This window comes from Trachypithecus francoisi, unplaced genomic scaffold (genome assembly GCF_009764315.1).
Source record: "Trachypithecus francoisi isolate TF-2019V2 unplaced genomic scaffold, Tfra_2.0 Lachesis_group13, whole genome shotgun sequence".
In the NCBI taxonomy this organism is placed as follows: domain Eukaryota; kingdom Metazoa; phylum Chordata; class Mammalia; order Primates; family Cercopithecidae; genus Trachypithecus; species Trachypithecus francoisi.
In genome coordinates this window covers 118,614,068-118,639,118 of record NW_022681458.1, presented here as the reverse complement: position 1 = coordinate 118,639,118, position 25,051 = coordinate 118,614,068, and the positions used below count along the sequence as shown (strand labels likewise).

Below are 25,051 nucleotides of genomic sequence, written 5' to 3'. Positions count from 1 at the left end.
CAGGCACATTTAAGAATTTTCCAGAATTGAAAACATGAGCTCACAGATTGAAAGTACATACCAAATACCAAGCCAAAAAAATAAAAAATAAATAAATAACAAATCTACAACTAGCCAAATCATAATGAAGCTGAAAAATGTTAGAGGATAGTGAGAAAGTCATGCAAATATCCTAGAGTGAAAAGACAGATTATCTACAAAAGAAAGAAAATTACAGTAATGGCAGACTTATCTGTAACATTAGGTGACAGAAGACAATGAGTTAAAAATCTTCAAAGTGCTGAGGGAGGGAAAAAACTATGAACCTATAATTCTACAGCCTGCCAAAGTATTCTTCAAGAATGAAATAGACCTTTTCAGACATATAAAGCTAAGACTCTACTATTCAGACCATCACTGGAAGAATTACAGAATATACCTCATTACAAAGGTAAGTGAGCTAACAGGAATACAGAAGTATTTATTGATATTAACCAAGTCTGGCTTCTGCCTGGACAATACAAGATGTATGAAACATATGCATCATTGAGAGGTTCCAATGGTCTTAAAGAAGGTAAAACAGCTCAGTGCAAATAAATAAATTTTACATTAAAAGTTTTAGCAGGGCTCTGGATAATTTGAATTGTTTTCTTGCACTTTTGTATAATTTATCCCCAGTTTTCAACTGTGCAAATTTCTATAACTTGAAATAATCAAAGCAAGCACTACCAATCTAGCAATGTTTAAAAAATGTTTCCCATTTTCTTTCAATGAAAAAAATAGGTTTTATACATTTATATATTTATCAAAATATCAAAACAATTTTATTTTGCTATAATTATCTTATTTTCTAGATGACCTGAAAATAATTTAAGAACACCAATGATAATCATTCAATCTCACCAATACTACATAGAGTTGACCCTTGAAAAACGTGGTTTTCAACTATGTGGGTCCACTAATAATGCAAATTTTCTTCCACTCCTGCAACAGCAAGACCAACCCCTCTTCCTCCTCCTCCTCCTCCTCCTTAGCCTACTACTCAAAGTGAAGACAGCATGAGTGAAGACCTTTATGATGGTTCACTTCCACTTAACGAAGAGTAAATACATTTTCTTTTCCTTAGCTTACATTATTGTAAGAATACAGTATATAATACATATACCATACACAATATGTTGTTAATCAACTGTTTCTTATTGGTAAGGCTTCCGATCAAGAGTAGGCTATTAGTAGTTAAGTTTCAGAGGAGTCAAAAGTTATACATGGATTTTCAACTATGTTGGGGAATGGTGCCCCTAACTCCTGTTGTTCCAGGGTCAACTGTATTTAGTTTCCTTTCATCATTTCTTGGTAACTTCAACCACACATGTTAATTTCATTAGATTAATCCACAGTACCATATTCTAAGACTTACCACAAAGAAAAACAGACTCTTAACCCAGGTGATAATTACGTATTTAATACATGTTGCTTTCAACAGCAATTTTTAAAGTAAACACATCATAGACCTTATAACTTATTAAAGATTTTATAGTGCTTACAAAGTTGATTCTAAAAAATATACCTTATTTGTTCTAAATGAATAACATTATCTGGAAGATATAATAATAAATTATAGTAGTATGTTTTCCACCACAATAGTTAAGATTGTGTACACATATTCAATATGAAATCCTCTTAGGATTTTCACACCCTCAGCCTGAAAACATAAAAGCAGATTAAAGTTTGGCATACAAGATCTCAGTCTGATAGCAATTGTTTTAAAACTCAAAATGTAAAAATATCTACTTGACATTCTAGGAAAGCATGGGCACATGCACAGACACATTCTCTCACTCACTCACTCCAACGCACACATGCATGCACACATACACACACCCTAGAGTACTCAGCAGATCTTGCCCTTGTGGATCAGACAACTGCCATCAATTTCAAAAACTAATGGAAAAAAATTAGCTAAGAATATGTTTAAACCATACTTAAGAGGTGCTAGTTGCCATTAAGATCTTTAACATGCAGAGAATGCCATCTCAAAACATTCTTAAACAGACTTGAACTATTCACTAATGGACACATGAATACATAAGAAATTATGTACCCATCCACTCCCCAGATTGCATATAAGATGAAAAACTAGGCATTCCACTAACAATGAGTCATATGACCGAACCCAGCTAAAGCTACAGTGGTTTGCTTCATAGAACCCAATAGATGACAGAACCCAACAGAATTAGAAACCTCATTTTGATCTGTTTGGAGTTTCCTATATGCTCCATGTGCAAAAGCAATGAGATTCTGTATTGCAGATGACAGCTAATACCACTTTGCACTTTTGTGGCACTGCAAGAAGTCACTGTAGTTCCAAAACATGTATTTATTCTAATTAAATCCTCTAGTGGTCCTTACTTTTAATTATATATACTGTTCCAAATTTAGAACCAAAACAATTTAATGCTGATAACCTCTTTTGCTTAGCATATACTTCCAGTAAAATCTGTCAAAACAGAAAATTACTCTGTGGGCTGTCTCCAGTCATGCAGGTTTGAAACCAGAAGTCCATTCTCACCCTGTATCAAAACATTCCAAACTCTATGAAACAACATTAAATTAGAAACCAACCACAAATTAGGGCACTCATGACTCATACTGCTGTGATTAGAAAAATAAAAAGGCACAACAGTAAAGCTAAAGAGAAAATACCAGCTCCCCATATGCTTTTTGTTTGTTTGTTTTTGGCTTTCTCCTTATTTTATTCCACTAAGTTTACAAATTGTTCAAAGCATTCTTACACTCTGCATGACAGGAACAATATTTTGGCACATTAACATTGTGAAACAATGTGTGGCATGTTTAAAAAATTAATGTAAAAATTTCATCTATTAATCAACACTTTTTAATGTAGTACATATATATCTTACAGTTATTTAAGTCAAATACGTAAAGGTTTGCAACTGATTTACAGATGAAGCAATCACAGATTGCAGTAATATGTGTGTGTACGTGTGTGTATTTATCCATATACACACACACGCCAATCAAGGGAAAAACTGCATCCTGGCAATTTTACAGTCTGAAGTTTTGTTGGTATATCTACCACTTCACATCCTTTTCATCTTGTTTCTTTGTACAAAAGATATTTTTTGCCTTCTTCATTCCTGATGAGATTTTTCTGCGATAACTTTACATTCATACTGCAAAAATTAAAAGGTTAAAAGGTTAACAGATGAAGATTTCTTTTGAATAACAACTTCCAAATAAACTGAAAAGCTCTAAAAATGAACACTTTATTACTATGTGCCCATTTATTCCTCAAATAATGTGAGAGTTACATAATTACTATGATTAAATGACAAACGGGACAGGGAAAAAAATAATTCACCTTCTGGAAGTGAGAAAGCCACAGCCAAAAGCAGAAGAAAGATGAGATTTTTGCATTACAAGCAAATAGTGGCAGTATATTATTTAGAATTTAGATCAATCTTTTAATATGAAAGGAAGCAAAGTAGGTTTCTTTGAGTACTCAATAAGGCAAGTTAGCAAAGAACAGTTCACGAACTTAAGGACAGGGCTGTTGTGGTGAACTCAGATCACTGTATTTTCAAATCATTATATGATATAAAGGAAAAAATCTATTACATTAACAAAAGTTTCCAGTCAAAACAATATTTTTAAAGTACAGCTATAAAAATGTACACCCACAATTCAAAATAAAGGAAACCAATAGGGTAAGATAATTGGTTGGCTATTTTACCAAAAATACAGCAAAGTAAATCACTCAATTCTCCTAACCTGGCTAAAAAGGTAAAAGTGACAGCATTTATTCATAAAACTGCTGTGGCCTCTGAATGTCACTTCCTAACCCTTGCCATCTATGACTGGAATCATCAACAATGTCCTTTTCCTTCATAACTAAAATGATCAACTGATTTGTTAGAGATGGTCCTAATTTATACCTATTGTAGCAACATAGTTATTAATAGTGACCTTTTTAACTTTCAAAACTGTCCCTTTTTGATATAGTGGAAACCTGTATATTAGTTTTTTAAAAACCACTAATATCCCCCATATGGTCAATAAATCATATTGCCTTATCCATAACACATTTTGAGCTTTTCTCTCTAGTGGCTTCTCAACTTTTAAAACACCTGTGATTAAATTCTTCCAAATGATTTATTTCAATGGAAGCGCAAAAAAGCAATCAAAGAATGTTGTCTTCACAAATTGCTTTCCCTTAAAGGACTACCTTTTAGATAAAACTTGTCATACATCTCATTCAGAAAAGTGATTAATAAGCATCAGCTTACCATTGCCAGTTGTCGACCAATGTTTCCCATTGTTATGCCTCCAGCAAAAAATATACATGGTAGCCAAGAACGAACATAGAGGAAATCTGGAGATGTATATCTAGAATAACAGACATGTCTTTAATACCCACAGAGGAACTGCAATGACACTTAAGATAATTACAATGAAAATAAACTACTCTGTAGATTAAACTGGCTAACCTCATTTCGTAATCTAAATTCTGAAAGCAGTTAACATTTATTTATCTAGCAAACAAGCACCAAAATTTTAAGGATTAATACTTACTGATAAACACCATTATATACTAGCAACTGAGTGACCAGGGTTGCCAAGAAGGCGATTCCTACTCCAAGGCCAAAACCACTTCTAGATCTATCAAAAGTCCACCACAGTCCAATGGATAGTGCAGCCAGTGTGAGAGACAACTGTATGTTGTTATCAAAATCCACTTTCTGAGATCAGTGTTAAGAAGTCATCTTAAAACTTGTAACCAAATAATATCACCTGTTCATTTTTCTAAATAAGAGATGCATCTGTTGAGAAGGGAATTAATTGCTTCTACTCAAGTACCTCAGTCTCTTAGTACAATGTATGAAGCTAGGTGAGATTAAAACTGTCTCCAGTATTTACCCAATACCAGATACATAAAAGACATTAATCAATAGATCCTACCAACCTGTAACCCCTCCAAAAAATAAAAAATAAAAAATAAAAAAACAGTCTACATACATTCCCAATTATAAGGCTTTATCCATTATTTAAGAAATGCTTTCTTTGCTAAAAATAACTAGAAGCCTCAGAACACAAGTATCACTAAAAGAACACACTTTTGCAAAAAAGGAAACCAATATTACTTCTCCAGCAGGTTTAGAATTACTTGAGAATCATACAGGAACTTGAAAATAGAAGAGCTGACAGCTATTTAACAGGGTACCACATTCTCTCTATGATTTACTGACAGACACATTTTATAATAATGCAGTTCAGAAACAAGAGTACCAAGGACACAGTATCCCTTTCTATTATGTCAACTGTTCTAGTTTTAATTTGTTGAGGATAAAGCCTTGAAGTGAACATTATCTTACAACCTGCCAAGCTATTTTGGTGCCTGAGACTTTCTGGTATAGGACAGTTTACTCAAATGATATTTTATTTTCATCACCTACTTAAGCATCTAGTCACAAAAGTATGACCCTTTTCTACATCAAAATCTCTGAGTAAAATGAAGCTTTACAGATTCAGTTTTCTCATCTCTTTGCTAGAGGATTACACTAAAGGAATTAATTTCAAGTGTCATTAAAAGGGCATTATCTATGTCCCAAAGGCCACCTCTTGGCTCTATAACCAGCTACTGGGGAAGGCGGGGGAGGTTTTGGAGGAACACATGTCACCAAACTGACCACGCTACAAGTACAGAGAAGTCTAAAAAAAAAAAAAAAAAACAGCATACGAAGCCATTTCCCGCTACCTTTAACACTCTGTTTTTCACCATTTCCCCACCCCTCCCAAGCAACTATCCTAAACACCCAACTTGCTTATTTCTCAGCATCTCAGGACTATTGTGGGCAACCCCCTCAAGGTCATTCCTTGTTAAGGCTTGATTTAAAAAGAAACCTACAGTTCATATGGATATGCTTTCTGGAAAAGCTTTTCTTATTCTTTTGCTATCATTATACTTAAAGTTCAAAGAAAAGGTTTAGAGCTCTGATTTCCCTATGAAATAAACACTCATGTAAAGAGTGGAATTTGGTATTAAATGAGTTTCATGTTTGCTAACTAAACTCAATTAAAAGTCACAGCGAAGTAAGGAGGCTTCCAGAGTAAACAGATATATCAGTCTTAAAATAGTGCCATATGGGCCGGGCGCGGTGGCTCACGCCTGTAATCCCAGCACTTTGGGAGGCCGAGGCAGGCGGATCACGAGGTCAGGAGATCGAGACCATCCTGCTAACACGGTGAAACCCCGACTCTACTAAAAATACAAAAAAATTAGCCGGGTGTGGTGGCGGGCGCCTGTAGTCCCAGCTACTCAGGAGGATGAGGCAGGAGAATGGCGTGAACCCGGGAGGCAGAGCTTGCAGTGAGCCAAGATTGTGCCACTGCATTCCAGCCTGGGCGACAGAGCAAGCCTCCATCTCAAAAAATAAAAAAATAGTGCCATATGAGTTTGTAAAGTCTAAGTAACCTAATATTAGAAGTGTATGCTATAAATTTGGTAAACATTTTGGACTTTACTTAAAGGACAACAGGATATCTAAGATTGCTATATTTAAGTATTTCATTGAGAAAGAAGAGTGAACAAAGTAAAGATTTTAAACTTAATAAGTTTTTAAAATTTCATAAAGGCTATTTAAATTTCTCTACATAAAAACAAAAATCAAAGTGGAAATGTCTGAGATAGAAACATCTAATCCACCAGATAGAGAGGAAGTGACACAGTTTTGAGGCTTCTGCGTAGGCAAATGAGATGTTCCTAGACTTGAGTCAGGCTCTCTCGGGTCTGTTCTCAGCTCTGCTGCAATGTCGCAGAATAAATGACTTAGTAAATTACCTAACCTCTCTAGCTTCCATTTGTCTTATTATCTTTACAAAAAAAAAAAAAAAATGTGGAACTAGGTGATTTCTAAGTTCTCTTCTAGATATAATGGTATATGATCTTATCTTTTTAAGCCCTCCTGACCACTAGATTTTTTATAAAATCTTAAATCTCAGAAAGGTCACCAAAATAAACACGTGGAAATGTCCTCAATACAAAAGGAAATTAAAAGTAGTAACAGCCACTGAGGGACTTCCAAATTCACAGAACTGCAACAGCCAGCACAACTGTGTAGAGGAAGGCAGATACGTTTTCAGAATCTACGATGCTTCTCTTTTCCATGTTTTCTGCCCCCAAGCTTATCCAAAACACCTCAATACTTTCTGTGAAAGACATAGGGATCTACTTGACACATGGCCCACCCTCTCTCTCCAGCTAGCTAACTCTGCCAGCCCTGAGTCCAGTGCAGAGTTGTAAGAGCAAACTTCTGGCAGCCTGGGTCACACTTAACTGCTTTTCCAAGTACCCAAGGTTCCTGCCACCTTCACTGTCTAAACCACATCTCCTAGAAAAAGACAGGAATAGCATTTCCTAGTTCCTCTTCTACCAAGGAAAGTCAGAGTGAATGAGGAGAGAGTAAAAGAGAGGAAACAAGGAGGATGACAGGAGAAAAACCTTATGAGGGCAAACATTTTTTTCTGGGTACAGAAGGTAGAAAGGGCAAGAGAAATAGGGGCTACCTGGGACACTGTAAAAACACTCATTAACCACTAAATAAAATATCCGAATCTTCAAACAATAAAACTTTAAAAATATGTACTGGGAAAGAAATTTATTTTTGACCAAGGTCTAAGTTGGTATTTCTACCTATGCCATTTATATGGTTTGTCAGTATTGATTAAAACCAATATGTCTACCTTTAAAAAAAAAAAAAAAAAATCTTCTTGGCCAGGTGCGGTGGCTCATGCCTGTAATCCCAGCACTTTGGGAGGCCGAGGCGGGCGGATCATGAGGTCAGAAGATCAAGACCATCCTGCCTAACATGGTGAAACCCTGTCTCTACTAAAAATACAAAAAACTAGCAGGGCATGGTGGCGGGCGCCTGTAGTCCCAGCTACTCGGGAGGCTGAGGCAGGAGAATGGCATAAACCCGGGAGGCGGTGCTTGCAGTGAGCCGAAATGGCACCACCACACTCCAGCCTGGGCGACAGAGGGAGACTCTGTCTCAAAAAAAAAAAAAAAAAAAAAAGAAAAACAAAAGACAAACAAAATAGCACCTGAAGCTACCACATGTCCTTCTTAGCAATCATTAAAGAAAGAGAGGAAAAAACTCTTCTGAAAATGTACCTGTTCCATTTTTGGATTAACTACACAGAAGTAATTAAGTAACCAAATTTAAGAAAACAGGTAAATGTTTTAAATTTGCAAAGTTTCTAAGTGATATTGAAAAATACGAATTGAAACGAAAGGCTATACCCCACTTTATAATTGCACAGTTGCTACACTGATGTTTCAACAATATGGTTCATATTCTTCTTCTGACTAAGTGGGCATATCACAGTTTGACAACAGTGAAGTTGTAAGGAGCTGTTTAACCTTTGGTTTGTTGGAAGCTTTGTTATCATGCATTTCATTACAGAGTAAAGGATACAGCACTGGCATGATTTATACCAACAAAGACTGCTACACACCGCATTACACTGGACCACTCTCTTTTAAATTTATGTGGTTCTCCTAGATGTCTGTCAATGCAGGGGTATAATAACCCAATCACAGCTGTGGGGAAAAAAGAAAAAAATTAAGTTATCTCCAATGTTGTACTGGCAACACTTAAGCTAAAAGAATCACTACAACCAACACAAGCATTTTAAAGATTCTTAAAGAAAAAAAAAAAAAGTTATTTCACATCAATCACTGATATTTTTTAACTTACCTTCCAAAAGAAATGAAATGAGTATAACACCAATGAAGAAAGTATTGCAAATGATTACAACAACACTCTAAATTATAATAAACAAAACACTCTTCAAATATATGATTCATAATTTAGCAGACTGGACTAGATGATTCGTGCTACTCTTCTGCTACTGATACCTACGAGACCTGAAAAGTATCAAACCAGTTAGCAGTTAAGAAATGTTCTCTCTAAACTCCAAACCATAAAATAGCTATCACATGCCACAAATCTAAAGAGAATCTAGAAGCATAAAAGTATACAACAAGCTCATCATACACACAATGTTCTGATGGTTCTGGCTGGCCTCTTACGTAGATCAGTCTCACCCCTACCAGCTTCCCGTCTTAGTCTTCCCATCTAGCGCCTTTTACTGACACTCCTTTCCACTCTAGCCCTTTAATGAGGCTGTAGGTCATATTGTCAAAGCAGGAAAACTCACAACAGAGATCTACAGGTAAGACTCATTCTGCACATAGAAACAATGGAGGAAACAAGGTGTACAGGTATTTAAAATTTTCAGTTAAATTTTAAATGCACTGAAGAAGAAATGTTAGAAGAAGAAATCATCTTAGTACTTCCCTTAGTTCTGGAAAGAACACCTTGAATGCTGTGTCATTAATTATATATAACTGTATATAAAATGTCAATGATTGGGTCCCAAAATATTCTCATCCCTTTCTTAAATATTTCTCAAACCTCAACATTTTATTCATTTAGTGGGAAAGAATTTTAAATGCTAAATTAGTTATTAAGAAGAATATTCAATGAAAACATTCTAATCTTCCTAAAAACAGGATGATTATGTTGTGCCATTCTGGCAATAAAAACACTACTGTCACATCAGTTGAAAAGCATGTTTAAAATATCCAGTACCACTTAAGAGGAGTCATGAAATTACAATGCCAAAATCTAAGTGCCTGAGGGACAAGAGGCCCTCCCCTTACCCAATATTAGCCAGCTATATCTCACAGGCAATGCATTCACTCTTCGAAGAAAAACAGAAACCAATTAGTATCACAAATCACAGACTAGCAGATCAATGGTGCAGCATTTGAAAAAGGCTGTGTGACCAGCCTTCTATCTCAAGATGAGATGCTGCAATACTGTATGCATTTTCTAGTCCACAACTCTTTTAAGTTAGGCATTTGCTGAGTATAGATGGCTCACAGAACATCAAGAGATTAAGAACTATCTCGGCAATGCAGAGCTCCAATAACTAGTTGTTAAGTCTAGAAGTTTCACACTATATTCCTATTTAAAAGACTGCTCCAAAATCCCGAGAAGATTTAACTGACAGGATTTTTAAATTTCTATACAAATAAAACGGCAACAAGCATCCCTAACAGTTCAAATGTAATTAAACGAATATCACCTCTTTTTTTCTCAAGGGTTCATAAAACTAACAGCTCATTTGTCACCCCGGTCCCCCCACGATATATATCCTCCCTTTGCCTGTTGCTGAGTAAAGTCAACTAAGAGCAGACATTCCAAGTCAATTTTCCTGAGCAACTGATGCCATAGGTAAAGAATTATTACATAGAGAATACTGACATGTGTGTGCCAAGATATAAATAAGTAAAATTGACTATATTTTTATGCATGTGATGTCAGACTTGCAAGTGAGAGACAATTGAGGAGAGAAAGCAAAAACACAAAAAGAAATTTAAACTGCCACACTGCCAACCCTGGGATTTGCCAATAAAAATCAAATCCATTGAGTATGCATGGTTCTCAGCTGCTCACTGAGAGGGAGAATTCAAAGAAGCTTGTCACTTCCCATTAAATGTCTTCTTTCTTTCCCTTAAATAAAGGCATGGCAGAGTCTGATAGCAATACATGCAACACTGTGAGGTTCCACTGTTTTGAGAGCTCGACAGAATATGTCTGGGCCTCTTTTCCTCTTCCTGTACTTTTTTTTAAAAAAAAAAAACAACAAGAAAGACTGTTAAAATCATGGCTGTGTAAAATCATATGCAAACACAGTCCTGCTTATAAATCAAATGGTTCTCTGATGCAAAAATCACATTACTTGTGATATCTTTAAGTTATTTCCCAGTAACTAGTTACAGTCTACCAAAGCCAAACACTAAAGAAGTTTATAAAACCTCAGTAGTAAGTCATCACTTTTTTATGGGAGCGTGCTTAATGCAGGGAGGCACTAAAAGGAACACAGTCAAAGCCAGACATTTTGTAAGAAAACAGGAACCGAATAAACGAAAACACTCCATGAGGTATACTTCGATGGAAAACTACAAGATAATATTTTCTTTCAACAAATACTTAAGCCCTGACAACATGTCTGGTTCTTGGTATTTGCTGGAGATTTAAAAAGGCAAGGCCAGGTGTGGTGGCTCACACCTGTAATCCCAGCACTTTGGGAGGCCGAGGCAGGCGAATCACAAGGTCAGGAGTTTGAGACCAGCCTGGCCAACATGGTGAAACCCTGTCTCCACTAAAAATACAAAAAAAAAAAAAAAATAGCTGGGCATAGTGGCGGGCGCCTGTAATCCCAGCTACTTGGAAGGCTGAGGCAGGAGAATCGCTTGAAGCCGGGAGGTGGAGGTTGCAGTGAGCCAAGATGGTGCCACTGCACTCCAGTCCAGGTGACAGAGTGAGACTCCGTCTCAAAAAAAAAAAAAAAAGGCAAAAGAGTAAGATATGATTCCAGTTGCAAAGTGACCATAGAAACAAAACAATTAAATACAATCCTGCATTAACTACAGCTGACAGGACAGAGGGGTCCCAGGCTTCTCTTTGCCTGTGCTGCGGGAAGGCAAGGTGCTGGGCTGTCAGAAAAGCTTCACAGAAAGAGGTGACACTTTAGGCAGGAGCACTCAGCAGTAAATGGCACAGAAACAGTGCTCTCATTAAAGGGAGGTGACTGAGGACAATCATGGACAACTGGAAACTGCTGGTGTTACGAGGAAGCTGTAAGCTTCAGACACAAAGGGAGCTGCAGAGTCCAGAAAGACTCTGAAGAATATAAAAGCAGGCAAGGGCCATATCATAAAGCCTTTACCCTGCAGACAATGGGCAATCAGGAAAACAATGTCATCACTGTTGTACCAGACAGAGGCCATCTTCTTAGTAGTGAGGGTAACACACAAGGGGGCTGAGAAAGGGGTGGGTGCAAAACTAGAGGCAGGAAGAGAAAAGACTAAAGACTCCAAGCACAGCTATTGAGGGATGGAGGGAACAAGAAAGAGACAGAGGAAAGATATAAAACTTGGAAACTGGATGTAGAAAAGGAGACAAAGCAAGAAATCTTACAAGGCTCTACAGGAATAGGGCAATGGACTATACAACAGGAAAGATTTCTCTTTTCTTTTTACATATTATTTTCATACTTTTGGACACAACCAGGCTACTTGTGATTTTTGAGGCAACTTCTCTACTTATTTTATCCACATGAGTTGTCTTTTTCTATTTATTCTTTAGAAAAATTTCTTTGTGGCCCTCAATAACGCTGAAAAGATTTCTAACTCCAATTCTGGTGCATGGCATACATAAGGAAGTTAACTTGTAACATCAGCATTATCAAACTAAAAATATGGAATTAAGAAAGAAAGTCATCAAAATTAGTTTACCAAAGTTCTCTATTAGTTGTCCCTCCAGAAGCACCACTAGCAAATTTTCCAGGATTGTGCCATAGAGAAAGGTGGCAAATAATCAGGAGTACTTTCTACACTCAGAAGATGGTGATTCTGGAGCCCCTCCAAAAGGTAGCTGCTCGATCTATGAATGTTAGTTGAACAGGAAAATCAAAGCATTATCAGTTTTTCTGACTTAAGATGGTAAGACCCTAGAGAGGTCTTGAAAATCCATGCCAACACATATACACAAAAACATATGCATATTACATATACACACAAACTCAAACACACTATGTTTCTTAAATCATTTACTTCTTTTCCCATGATACTTTCCCTAAAATAATGATGCAGGGGATAGCAGAGCAGAGGTTTAGCAAGAATCCATTTTCCATCTCTGGTAACTTGCACAAATCTGTTATCTTTCACTCTCATCTACTAAACACCATGACTTAACTAACAAAATTGGTAGCAGAATTCGCTGGAATCTAGATTTCCTAATGCCTCTCTTTCTTTTGCCCAAGTACCTCATGGTACAAACTGCTTTCAGAAGAGATACTTAAGCAAGAAATGTAAACGCAAATTCCCCAAATGAAAAGATATGAGGTTAAGTTTGTAAGTGTGACAAATCTAGTGGCTGGAAATAGGAAGGAAAGTAGCGGCTGAACTGTGGTATTAGCATTTGAAATTTTCCTTCCTAAAATGTAAGTTTATGGCAAAAGTGCTGACATTACAGGGCAGAAGGACTAGAAGGACACTATGCAGCCCTGTTACTCGTCATAGTGGAGGTACAATGAAACCTCAGTTAAGTTCTCCTGCCCCAGCCCAAATGCACAACACATGCCAGGGAATTCCATCTAGGTCTGGCATCCAGTCTGGAGGCTTGAAAAGAGGCATCCTGAGTAGGGGAAAGTTTGAGTAGCTTCCTTTTCCCTTCCCTAACATGTGACATGTGGGCCCAGTCACACCACTCACTGGCTCTGGGACCCTGGGCTCACTGGTTTTCTTTCTCCATCTCAGTGACTGTCCTCATCCCCCCAAAACAGGCACAAAACCAAACATCTCTCTCCCAAAGTTGCTCTACAGAACCCTGGGATTACAGGATGTACCTAGCACATTAGCAGACATTCACTAAGCAACAGTTTCCCTTCTCTGACCTTCCTTTTGTTCTATCCTGAAAATACATGTATGTTCTTCCATGTCCCAAAAAGCTTCTACTGGCAGCCAGACTACACCATAGAAGAAAAGAAACAAAGAACTATAAAAGTTGTTGAGAAAACGTTTTCTCTTCTGAATTTAAATGAAAGCAAAATGCATGAGGACCAGTATATACAGCAGAAAGTGATACAATTTAATTTGTTTTTTATTTGGACTATTTTGCCTTTTTACTTGGAGAATGACAACCCTGGGGAAATTAAGAATCACTGCCTTCATGACTTCACTTTTAATGTGAACCCCGTAATAGTAACACATCAGTATATAAACACGAAAGCCTCACCACAACGGTGCCCCTCTAACGGTGCAACCGGATTCTATAATTGTCCAGTAAGTTTCACAAGGCCATTCTAACACTTCTCTAAAGTGCAACCTCACCCTTCAAACTCACCCTTCAACCTCCAGCTTTTGGATGGAAGCCAAGAAGGACATATATTATGTTGCAAGATATTCATTCATATATGTTAAGTATGAGACACCAAATGGGTATTTAAAAAAGCAATTTTCTCCTTCAATCAGAATCATCTTCTACCACGATTATGGTTTCCTTCTATTACTTTATTATTAAAAACAGTATTAATCTATTGGTCTTGGTCATTAGAAAACACCAAAGAGCTATCCACTGTGGATGTATGGCATCAATAAAGTATTGTGAAATGCTCTACTCTATGCATTACACATTGCCCACCACCAAAAAAAAATCTAAAGTAATTAATAGGATAATAATTTTATGCAAAGAGAGTCTACCTTATAGATCTCTTTAAATACTTCTTATTCTTAAGGTACTTACAAAAATAAGATACCAAAGAAAAAGGCATTTACAAAAATCTAAAAAAATACAACATGAAGCTTTAAACTTGAATTATTCAAGTTTTCAAGTTTTTATTACTTCAAAAACAAGACCACAACACACACATCAAACCCTTAAAACCAGATGGTGGTGCTCGTCCTCAAAATAACTTAAAATAACACTTAGATGAAATGGGTTGAAGAAAGAACAAAATTAAAGGGTTAAATGCTTCATCCCTAAGGGAAACAGGATTGTTTTTTAGAAGTAAATGTTAAAAGTTTACAGGACAGATAGAAATGAGACAGAAAGGAGTACATACTTTATGAGTTCATTTATAGTGCATTCTAGAACAGAGAGAAATAATTTACGGCAACAGAAAGCAGATCAGTCGTAGCCTGAGGCTGGGTTGGGGAATGGACTGCAAGAGAACACGAGAGACTCTGGAAGGTGATGGAAATGTTCCACAGCTGGATTGGCAGTGGCCACGTGACTGTACGCATTTACCTAAACACATCAAGTTGTTCAATTCAAACAGGTCCAGTGTATTATATCTAAATTTTATCTCAATAAATATATTTTCTTTTTAAAAAAGGTTTATTGCTCAGACAACATCCATACTCGTTTACCCTATTTCCTTTCTAAGCATTACAGAAACATCCTACACATACCTGAAGCCGTGCCACAGCATGGGGGTACCCACCATGCAGAAGAAAAGATGCTTGCAATCACATCAGGTGGAAAGAGCGTCACATTTCTCTGAATCTGAAGTAAGTTTAACACTAATGCAAGAAATACTCCAATAAAAAACAGCACTACTCCTCGAATCATCAAGTTCACACTCTGGCTAGTGACAGATGAGATATATGGGCCACATTTTTTGGGCCCAGGTGACTCTGTCTCTCCTTCCGCCATGGTTTCATAAGTTCAGTAAGCCGTTTAAAAAAAAAAAAAAAAAGGAAAGGCTTCCCAGCTGAAAAGCTCAACTGTCTGTGAATCAAAGACTGATGCTTCAACAGTACCACCACATCTTGTCCTAAAGTAGGACCTACCAGAAATCCTGAAAGAGATAAGAAAAAAGAAATTAATGTGCATCTAATACACGATTATTGTAATTTTACTGATTTCAATACTAGTTCATTTAAATGGACAAATGAGAAAATGACAAACTTGTATACTAATTTATTCAAATTATTAATAGTTATTTATTGAATAAGAAAAAGTTTTAAAAGTATTTTTATATGCAAGATGTAATAAAAAATAAAGTACTACCCTTACATTTACTAGGACAGAAAAAGTGACCTAAGAGACCTAAAGGTTAGAATCATAGTAGAAACAGCTTGCTCTATCTCTGAGAAAAGCAGAGCAGGTAATCTGACACTTCCACTAGAAACTGGAGGGTAAAACCCTGCTTTCTGTTTTCTTCTCCCTGAATCTCTAAGCCTATCAGTACAATAGTGTATTTTATATTTTACAGGTAAGCATATTCTGACTGAAGACGCTATATTTTTTGCAATAAAATGTGACTTGCTTACGAGGACAACCTCCACAGAAGAACCAAATAACCTGTTTTAATGTTTATTGCTTATATATTTGGTTATCCGCACAAAAACATTCTACAAAACCAGACCACCATGCACACAACTACATATACACCAACCACAGAAACCAGACCTGATTCTCTCTCCCCAGGGGCACAACTGTATCCCACCCCTGCCTCAACAGTCTGCCCTTGTTGCAATCACAGAAGGGACTGTAAGAAAGCTGGAGGACAAACAAAAGAAAGGAAGTGAAGAAAATGAAGAACAATCTAATGGCTAGATTCTAATGAGTTTTATCCACTTGGTTCCTGACTTCTAAAACCTAAAACTTTGCTACTACAATCAGTCTAGGTATTTGTTCATTCCTCTGACCAAAGTGATCTTTCCTTTTGGGGCATTCTATGTGCTGTTTTAAGCACCTGACATGTGGTAATTCATTTAATCCTCACAATAACCTTCAGAGGTTAAGTGCAATTATTATGTACATTTTATAGGTGACGCAAAAAAGCAAAGAAAGGTTAAGTCACTTGACCTAGTGCACACCTCCAGTAAGAGACCAAGCTGGGATTCAAAAGTATGCAGTCTGACTCGAAAGCCTTCATTCTTACCATAATGTTCAATCTCCCAAACTGTCACATATTCGATGTGTTTTCTATGAACACTAACAGTTTTTAAATGGGAAAAAATACTACACAGGTAATTTACTTTTATTCCATCCAACAATATATCTTCGGCACTTTCATAAGTCGGTACAGAAATAATATTTCCTTCAATCCAAAAGCAGTTTATTTTAAAAAGTGTAGCACTTATAATGACTACTTTGTAATTATAGGTATAGTTCCTTTATGGATTGTAAACATTTTATGAAGGTCTTATTTATGATTATATTAATATCACTGTGCCTATGCACCCAGAAAAGTTCCTGTTTAGCCCACAGTGGGAGCTCCACATAATCATATTTGCTTAAACTGGGTTAACTCTTTCTGAATCAAACCATATAGGGTAAAGTAGGCCTTTATGAGAGCAAACCTAGCTCCTAACCATCACTTAAAATATATACATTTCCTCTGAGTTTTCCAGTCTCAAACAACCTTTGAAAGAATTTTGGAACAAAGCCCTCATGTAAACTGCATAGAATGGGGCTGAACTACAAAAAAAACTAGTATGAAAATGAGAATATTTGTAAGTATTAGTAACCTCCATAGCCTATCAGTTCCATGTGATAAACACTTAGACAACAGGCCTGGGGCTGTGCCACATCAAAGCTGTGTGTTCAACATTCAAGAGGAAATTCTGTTCCCAGGCTAGTCCTCACTGACCTACTTAGTCTATAAAGTAATTGAACTCTATGGCTTAAGGGACTGAAAAGACTAACCCACAGTATAGCTAATTCATGGGAAAACATACTTTAAATACCAACTGAAAATGCCCAGAAACATCTCTTCCTGACCTGGTCCTGCAGACCATTCCTTGCTGTGGAATCCAGGCATATGAGCATGCCATGCATGCTGGTTGCTTTTAGCAAGGTTCAGTAGCTGCAGAACTGTCCTTTATCATCATCATCATCATCTGGTTGCTTTTGGCAAGGTTCAGTAGCTACAAAACTCTCCATCATCATCATCACCTGGTTGCTTTTGGCAAGGTTCAGTAGCTACAGAACGCTCCATCATCATCATCATCATCATCATCATCATCATCATCATCATCATCACCTGGTTGCTTCTGGCAAGGTTCAGTAGCTACAGAACTCCTTCATCATCATCATCATCACCTGGCTGTTTTGGCAAGGTTCAGTAGCTACAGAACTCTCCTTCATCATCATCATCATCATCACCACCACCTGGTTGCTTTTGGCAAGGTTCAGTAGCTACAGAACTCTCCTTCATCATCATCATCATCATCACCTGGTTGCTTTTGGCAAGGTTCAGTAGCTACAGAACTCTCCTTCATCATCATCATCATCATCATCTGGTTGCTTTTGGCAAGGTTCAGTAGCTACAGAACTCTCCATCATCATCATCACCTGGTTGCTTTTGGCAAGGTTCAGTAGCTACAGAACGCTCCATCATCATCATCATCATCATCATCATCATCATCATCATCATCATCATCACCTGGTTGCTTCTGGCAAGGTTCAGTAGCTACAGAACTCCTTCATCATCATCATCATCACCTGGTTGCTTTTGGCAAGGTTCAGTAGCTACAGAACTCTCCTTCATCATCATCATCATCATCACCTGGTTGCTTTTGGCAAGGTTCAGTAGCTACAGAACTCTCCTTCATCATCATCATCATCATCATCATCATCATCATCATCATCTGGTTGCTTTTGGCAAGGCTCAGTAGCTACAGAACTCTCCATCATCATCATCATCATCTGGTTGCTTCTGGCAAGGTTCAGTAGCTACAGAACTCTCCTTCATTTTCATCATCATCATCATCATCATTCTTTATAGGGCACCCATTTATGGAGGGCCTACTCCATGCCAGACATATAGTAACTCTACTCTTCAAAACAATCACAAAGGTAGGAATTATCATCCTCATTTTACAGTCAAAGAGATTCAGCAATTTGCTTATGGTCATGTGACATGCAGTACCAAAACTGAAATTTCACTTCAGGTCTAACTAACTCTGAAACTCATCCTCTTGCCTCTATACCTTGAATTCCATTCCATCTCAACTGCTCAGACTTTTTCGGCACATGGTTCTATATAAAGGTGTTTGGTTACTGAAAAGATAGTTAGATGTTGAAATATCATCTCAACTATAATATACTTTAAGGTAGTAAGCCAAAATAAGTAAGTGACTATACAATTGCACCAAGACGATGAGAATAAATGCACAATCACCTTGAAATTTTCTTTAAAAGTACTAGATCAAGGTGTAAAAATATGTTTTAAAGTAAAAAGAAAAAATAGCAAACTAACACTGTATGAGAACAACAGTTGACTCTTGACTTCCCCAAATCCTAGTAGACACAGCACACTGCCCTCATGTGCTGCTAACAGTGGCTAGAAGATGGGCATACTTTGAGTAACCCACACTGAGACAGTATATCATTTGTTTCTGTTTGTGATTTTTCTAAAAGGGAATTAATGGAAAGGAGTATTTTATGTGTAACAGTATTTTTAAAAAGGAAAATAACTTCAGTTTAAAAAAGCTATTTCAGTCATGCTAGCCCCCATCTCACACTCACCAGCATTTGTCAAAGGGCACTGACATTTTAGGCAGGACAATTCTTTGCTGTGTGAGACTGTTCTAAGCATTGTAAAACATTTAGCATCCTGGCTCCCACCCACTAAATGCCCCCTCCCCTGTTTGTGATAACCAAAATTGTCACCACAATGACAGCCACTGATTGCTAGATACTTCATTCTATTTCAAGACAGCTGGAGACTTTGTTTATTTACATTTTCTACCACAGCTGTTTATTTAACCTTTCCTGGCAGTGCTTGTTCAGTTTCCTACTTTACCCCAAAAGTTCTCGTTAAAAATAACACATTTGTTTGATGTTTATTTGAATGAGATTCAAAAAGCTAATTTCGTAACTACATCATAATACAATAGTATATAATTACTGGTGACAAAAAGTAAAAGCTTTAAGAAATAGCAGGGAACTGGGAGATCATCTATTCCAATGGGTATGAGACCCCCATGCAAAACAAAGCAAAATAGTTGTGTACATATGCATTTTTTTCTGGGACGAAAGTTCCATAATTTATATCAAGTACTCAAAAAAGTCCATGATCCAAACAAAGTAAAGAATCAGTAATCTAACAGTTCTCTCACTCTACTAGCAAGGCCAATGACATGCAAAGTGGTCAACTGGAGTAACAAGATTAAGACAGTACCATCAGTTCTTATTACCACAAACATGCATAGTGAATGCCCGAAAATGACCAGACTCATCAAAGGGATAGAGGCTTCCACAAAACCATTTCACCCCCCTACCATGCAACAATGAAATTCCTTTAAAAGGATTTTTTTTTTTTTTTGAGACGGAGTCTCGCTCTGTCACCCAGGCTGGAGTGCAGTGGCCCGATCTCAGCTCACTGCAAGCTCCGCCTCCTGGGTTTACACCATTCTCCTGCCTCAGCCTCCCAAGTAGCTGGGACTACAGGCGCCCGCCACCTTGCCCAGCTAGTTTTTTTTTTTTTTTTGTATTTTTTTAGTAGAGACAGGGTTTCACCGGGTTAGCCAGGATGGTCTTGATCTCCTGACCTCGCGATCCGCCCGTCTCGGCCTCCCAAAGTGCTGGGATTACAGGCTTGAGCCACCGCGCCGGGCCAAAAGGATGTTTATGATATCAGTTGCACACTAGAGGAGTGGGTTATTTTCAAGGGAAAGTAAGCTCCCTTCATTTATTTTGAAGTTTGTTTTTCCGATTATGTACTGATACCATTTTCTTAAAGTGGTTCTATATCTTTAAATATTAGTCTTACATTAATGATAAACTTGAGGCTCCAAAATTTTTTTAAAATCTATATTTGAAAAATTTAGATTACTTGACAAATAATTTGCTGACCAGGGAAGAAGTCTCTGGTATAAAGACACTATTTAAAGGACAATATCTCCATAGATTCTCGAAAACAATCCTGGTAAATAGGCAGGTGCTGTTAGTTCCCATTTTACGAAATAAAATAGGTTAAGTAACTTTCTAAGATCACAGAACTGTTACCAGGTAGCACCAGGACTAGGCCCACCCACTCTGACCCCATGTCCAGAGTTCTTCCTGCTTCACCACATTGCTTCCATTCACAAACACGGTACAAAACAATTTAAGCACCACACAAGAAACCGTTCTTAAAATCATGTTGGTAAACTACCAAATACCAAAATAATGTTTTCAACAATTCACAAAGAAAAACTTTCCACTAAACTTGAAAAGTTCTACTTTGAGCCCTGGCCTAAAATTTCTGGAAAGTACAACACGAAACAGAAAGAAAAACAGTTCAAATAATTTGCATAGCTCAATGATGAATCATCAATACTGGAAAAACATTAATCCAGGTGTATGGCTGCCTACTAATGGATTGATATTATTACTTTTAGGTTAAAAAAAGAGTTATAAGTGATTATGAGCTTTGTGAATAAAAATCAAAGTTCATGTTGGCCACCAAAACAACTTAGAGGCAACAAGCATTTGAAAACAAACACACATACAAAATATTCCAGTAACCTTAACCTGTTGCATTGCAACAACTGCAACACCCCCTCAAACCAAATGACAAGACCATTCTTCTTCCAACGATTAGCAGTAAAAGAAATATTTTTACTCCCTCAGATAACCCTGTCTCTTCAGGTGCTTAGGTCACATAAGCTACTAAACAATAAAGTTGAATTACTACCTCACGTATTTTTCATCATATGCTCTCTTAATTAGAATAGCATTTTGAAATAGGATAAGCACTAACATTAGGAAAAAAACATACTTAAATCAATGAAACAGTTTAATTCTCCCTAAATAAAAACACATCTACATGTATCACGGGCTAGAGACCTTAAAAATTTCTAGGAAGAAAAGAAATATTTGCCTTAGAAACACTGCAACTCTTTCAACATTAAACCCCAAACACAGAAACCAGTAAGCTAGCTGCATTCACATCCCCTTATAGCTTTTAAATGTCACATCTCAGTGCCTAAAAAAGTTACTCCATCGTTTTAAGTTTCTGAACAAAGAAAACTGTCTTTAAACTACTGAACTGCATTTTATCCTTTCCTTTCCCTGTGACCATCTGCAAAAGCAACAGTTGTCAGTTAAACAGAATCAACCTCTTTCCCAAAGGTACATGATTCACAGCCTGGTCACTGGATAGCAGACATGAACCGATAACTGTGACATAACACAATGACAAAACACAATACTGAGCAAGAGAAAACAGGAAGGGCACACGTCTAATTTCCGTTTTCTTTGGGGCCCCCATTAGTAGCAAGCATTCCCTTCATCCATCTTCATTCAGTGGTTCACTATCAGGGCCAAACCCAAAAGTTACAAAACACCATCTAGCTACCGTTTGGCTGCTTTTATTTTTTCTGCACCAGGACTGGAGCACGCATTCCCCTGCAGTCCTCAGCTTCACCGCAATACTGATACCAAACAGTTTCAGCAGCCCCGCTGCCAAGACTAACCATTCGTTTTTAAAGCATTTCTTCATCAATCCTACAAAACAGCAAGTTCTTCATAGTATATTTTCCTAGAGTATCTAGCTAATATCATACTTTTAACAACTTTTTCCAACGTTAACTGGACACGGTGTTAGCACCATTGCCCGCGCCCACTCCCATAATCCACACTGCTTTCCTTCTCCATATTGCCAATCCCCACTAAACAACCGTAAAATCCAGTAACTATCATCAAATCCACTTCCAGGCCCTGGCAAGAATTCTTTGGCTTTACCGAAACACCTATTCCATGGGTAACCAATTTCAGTCCAAAATGCCAGAGTCCTACTCCTCAACCCAATACCCTATCTTTTGAGTGGATTATAAACTTACTACGATAACCTGTCTTCTTTGGATCCAACCCCGGCCCAAGCCTGAGTCTTCTCTCCCAAGTTACAAGCCCCCAAGTCCTGGCAGCCCTACGCTTGACAGCTCGCTGACCTCCACCTCATCAGACCTCTGGCTCGCCCTTCCCGCCGTCCTCCAGACTCCTTCCCGCTCAGACACTCATCCACTGTCCGAGGAGCCTGGACGCCTCCTATGACCGCTCCCCGATCCCGCAGACCCCTTCTGGACCTTGCGGACCCCTCTCAGGTAAGCGGAGCCTCTTGCCCTGAAGGCCCATCAGTGGTCCTGGCTCCTCGCACCTGCCACCAGGGTTCCCAGGCTGCAACAACACAAGTAGTTCTTCTTCTCGAGTGCCACCCTCCTCCTCAGGCCGCTCTCCTCAGCACCACGTCACCCGCGCTTCGCCGGGAGACCCCCTACTCACCCCCGCCTCCGCCATCTTCTGGGACCAGCCCCCGTAGCCCCCACCGCCTCTTCCTCCTCCACTCCCACAACTCCGCCCGAGCTCCACTGCGCCTGTGCGGCCAACGAGGCCGCGCGCAGGCGATCGGGGCAAAAGAGCTTCCGGTTCCTGCTGTCAATAAAGGGTGGACCTGCGAGCCGGGGCAAAAGGGCTTCCGGTCTGCGGGAGACTAGAGGCTAGCGGTGGGCGTAGACCGTCGAGGTGACTGGCGGCTGTCGGATCAGCTGTTGTTTGCTGACCAGGCAGCCTGGGTAATGACGGATGCCCAGACCCTGTGGGCGGAGTAATGGAATCATGCACTGATACACGCACACTCACCGAGAGGCGCGGCCGTCTGCGTGCCCCTCATCTCGTAGCCGAAAGGAGCGCGCTACGGCGCAGGCCTCCGAGTACTTCCCGCAAAGGACCGGGCTTTATACTGCTCCTTTTCCTCCCCTAGTAAGTCATAACTTATTTTGGGAGAAGAGCATAGTTATTTGTCTCTCGTCTCCATGCTACAGCACTTTATGTGCTTTTCATTCAAAATCGTTCCTCGAGGACGACCAGGTAACGTGATTTGGGGGACAGTTTTCATAGGAAGGACTTTATAAGTTTACACCAACATAGAGAAAATTTACAAACCTTATAACCGCTTATGTGTCAGAAGTATTATTTTTTCATTTAATCTAAAACCATACTTTTAGAACATGAAACCAAGCCAAACGGGTCTTTGGAGATTGTGCAAGCGAACTTCTTTTTTTGAATGAAAGTGGTGCCATCAGTGCAAAAGCAAGCCCATATAAGTGCCGAAAGGTACTCGTCATAAGGAGGAGTTGCTTCCCTATTCTGAATTTTTATTTATTTAAGACGGAATCTCGCTCCCTCACCCAGACTGGAGTGCCCTGGCATGATCTAGGCTCACTGCAACCTCTGCCTCCCGGGTTCAAGTAATTTTTCTGCCTTAGCCTCCCCAGTAGCTGGGACTACAGGTGCGTGCCACTACGCCTGCTTACTTTTTGTATTTGTAGTAGAGATGGGGTGTCACCATATTGGCCAGGCTGGTCTCAAACTCCTGACCTCGTGATTTGCCCACCTTGTCCTCCCAAAGTGCTGGGATTACAGGCTTGAGCTGCCCCCTGATTTTGTTTTTTTTAAGCAACTCTTTTTAAAAAGAGAAAAAAAAAATCTCTCTTGAGTATATTAGTTATTGAGCTATTCCATTTGGAGGTGGCTTAACCCAAAACATGTTATGGATGTGGTAAGATTACAATGGATTTGAATGTTCTAGATGAAATCTGGGCCGAGAGTAATTGCATAATAGTTTTCCAAAGGACTGTCAGATGGTAAGCTCCTTTCATTTACTTTGAACTGATAAACGATAAAATGGATTTTCGTTTTTCTGACCTTTTTATCTACATTTATTTCTGAAAATTGAAAAAGAATCTGAATTTCCAACAAAATGTTTCTAGGCAAGTATTTATTTGCATGATGGTTCTCTAATATTTCCTATATCTCTTAGTGTTTTCTCTAATGTTTTCTGTAGCTCCCAAATTTCACTCCTGTAAGTTTTTGCATTACCAGTAAGAAAGATCTGGGCCAATTATGCAGAATGGATGATGATTTTTAAAAGAAAAGAGAAAGCACTCAGAAAAGAGAATAATTTGAAAATGTTCTCACATCATGTATTTCCTTAAAGCAATACAAGTCCTGTATGTCCAGTTCATGCCTACTCCAACCGAGCTTTTTTCAGACACTTAGAAATTGCGTTCAAGAAAATCCTTATGGAAAATTTTAGCCTAGAGGGGCATTTATTTTAGTTTAAATATGTATTAGTTGCAAGTAGTGACAGAACCTAAAAGCAAAAACCATATAGCACCATTTCCCAAGGTTCCTGCATCTAATGCAGTTGTTCCTACGGCAGTACAAGGCAGAATATAAAATCCCTAGGAGAAATACAAAGGGCTATTCTCTTCTTTGACTGGGTTTGAGGGCAGTTTTCATGGAAGATGTGGTCTTTCAGTTGGCATGGAGGATAAATATGCAGATATCGTAAGCCTGTGCATTCTGGTGGAAGCTCAGAGTTGGAAAAACATGAAACAGATTACAGAGTCTGGCATGTAGAAAGAGGTATGGCGAGACATGTGAGTTCTAAACATCAAGCTCGTGAATTTGGACCAAATTTT

At 38.3% G+C, this 25,051-nt stretch overlaps 1 protein-coding gene across 6 annotated transcripts; it reads right to left on the bottom strand.

Annotated features, from left to right (window-relative positions):
• Positions 1-1,415: 1,415 nt before the first annotated feature.
• On the bottom strand, positions 1,416-22,969 carry INSIG2 (insulin induced gene 2). 6 transcript variants are annotated; one of them, XM_033231732.1, is made up of 6 exons: positions 22,851-22,969; positions 15,425-15,432; positions 8,475-8,599; positions 4,573-4,739; positions 4,287-4,386; positions 1,416-3,173 (listed from the first exon to the last, which is right to left on the bottom strand). In XM_033231732.1, exons 3-6 carry the CDS (start codon positions 8,517-8,519, stop codon positions 3,132-3,134), a joined length of 354 nt encoding a protein of 117 aa, XP_033087623.1. In that variant the 5' UTR covers positions 8,520-8,599; positions 15,425-15,432; positions 22,851-22,969; the 3' UTR covers positions 1,416-3,131. The 6 variants fall into 6 exon arrangements, with proteins under 6 accessions (XP_033087623.1, XP_033087621.1, XP_033087625.1 ...); XM_033231730.1 differs by lacking the exon at positions 22,851-22,969 and adding an exon at positions 22,726-22,837 and having other exon boundaries at positions 1,419-3,173; positions 15,044-15,432; XM_033231734.1 differs by lacking the exon at positions 22,851-22,969 and adding an exon at positions 22,726-22,837 and having other exon boundaries at positions 1,419-3,173.
• Between the last annotated feature and the right edge of the window lie 2,082 nt (positions 22,970-25,051).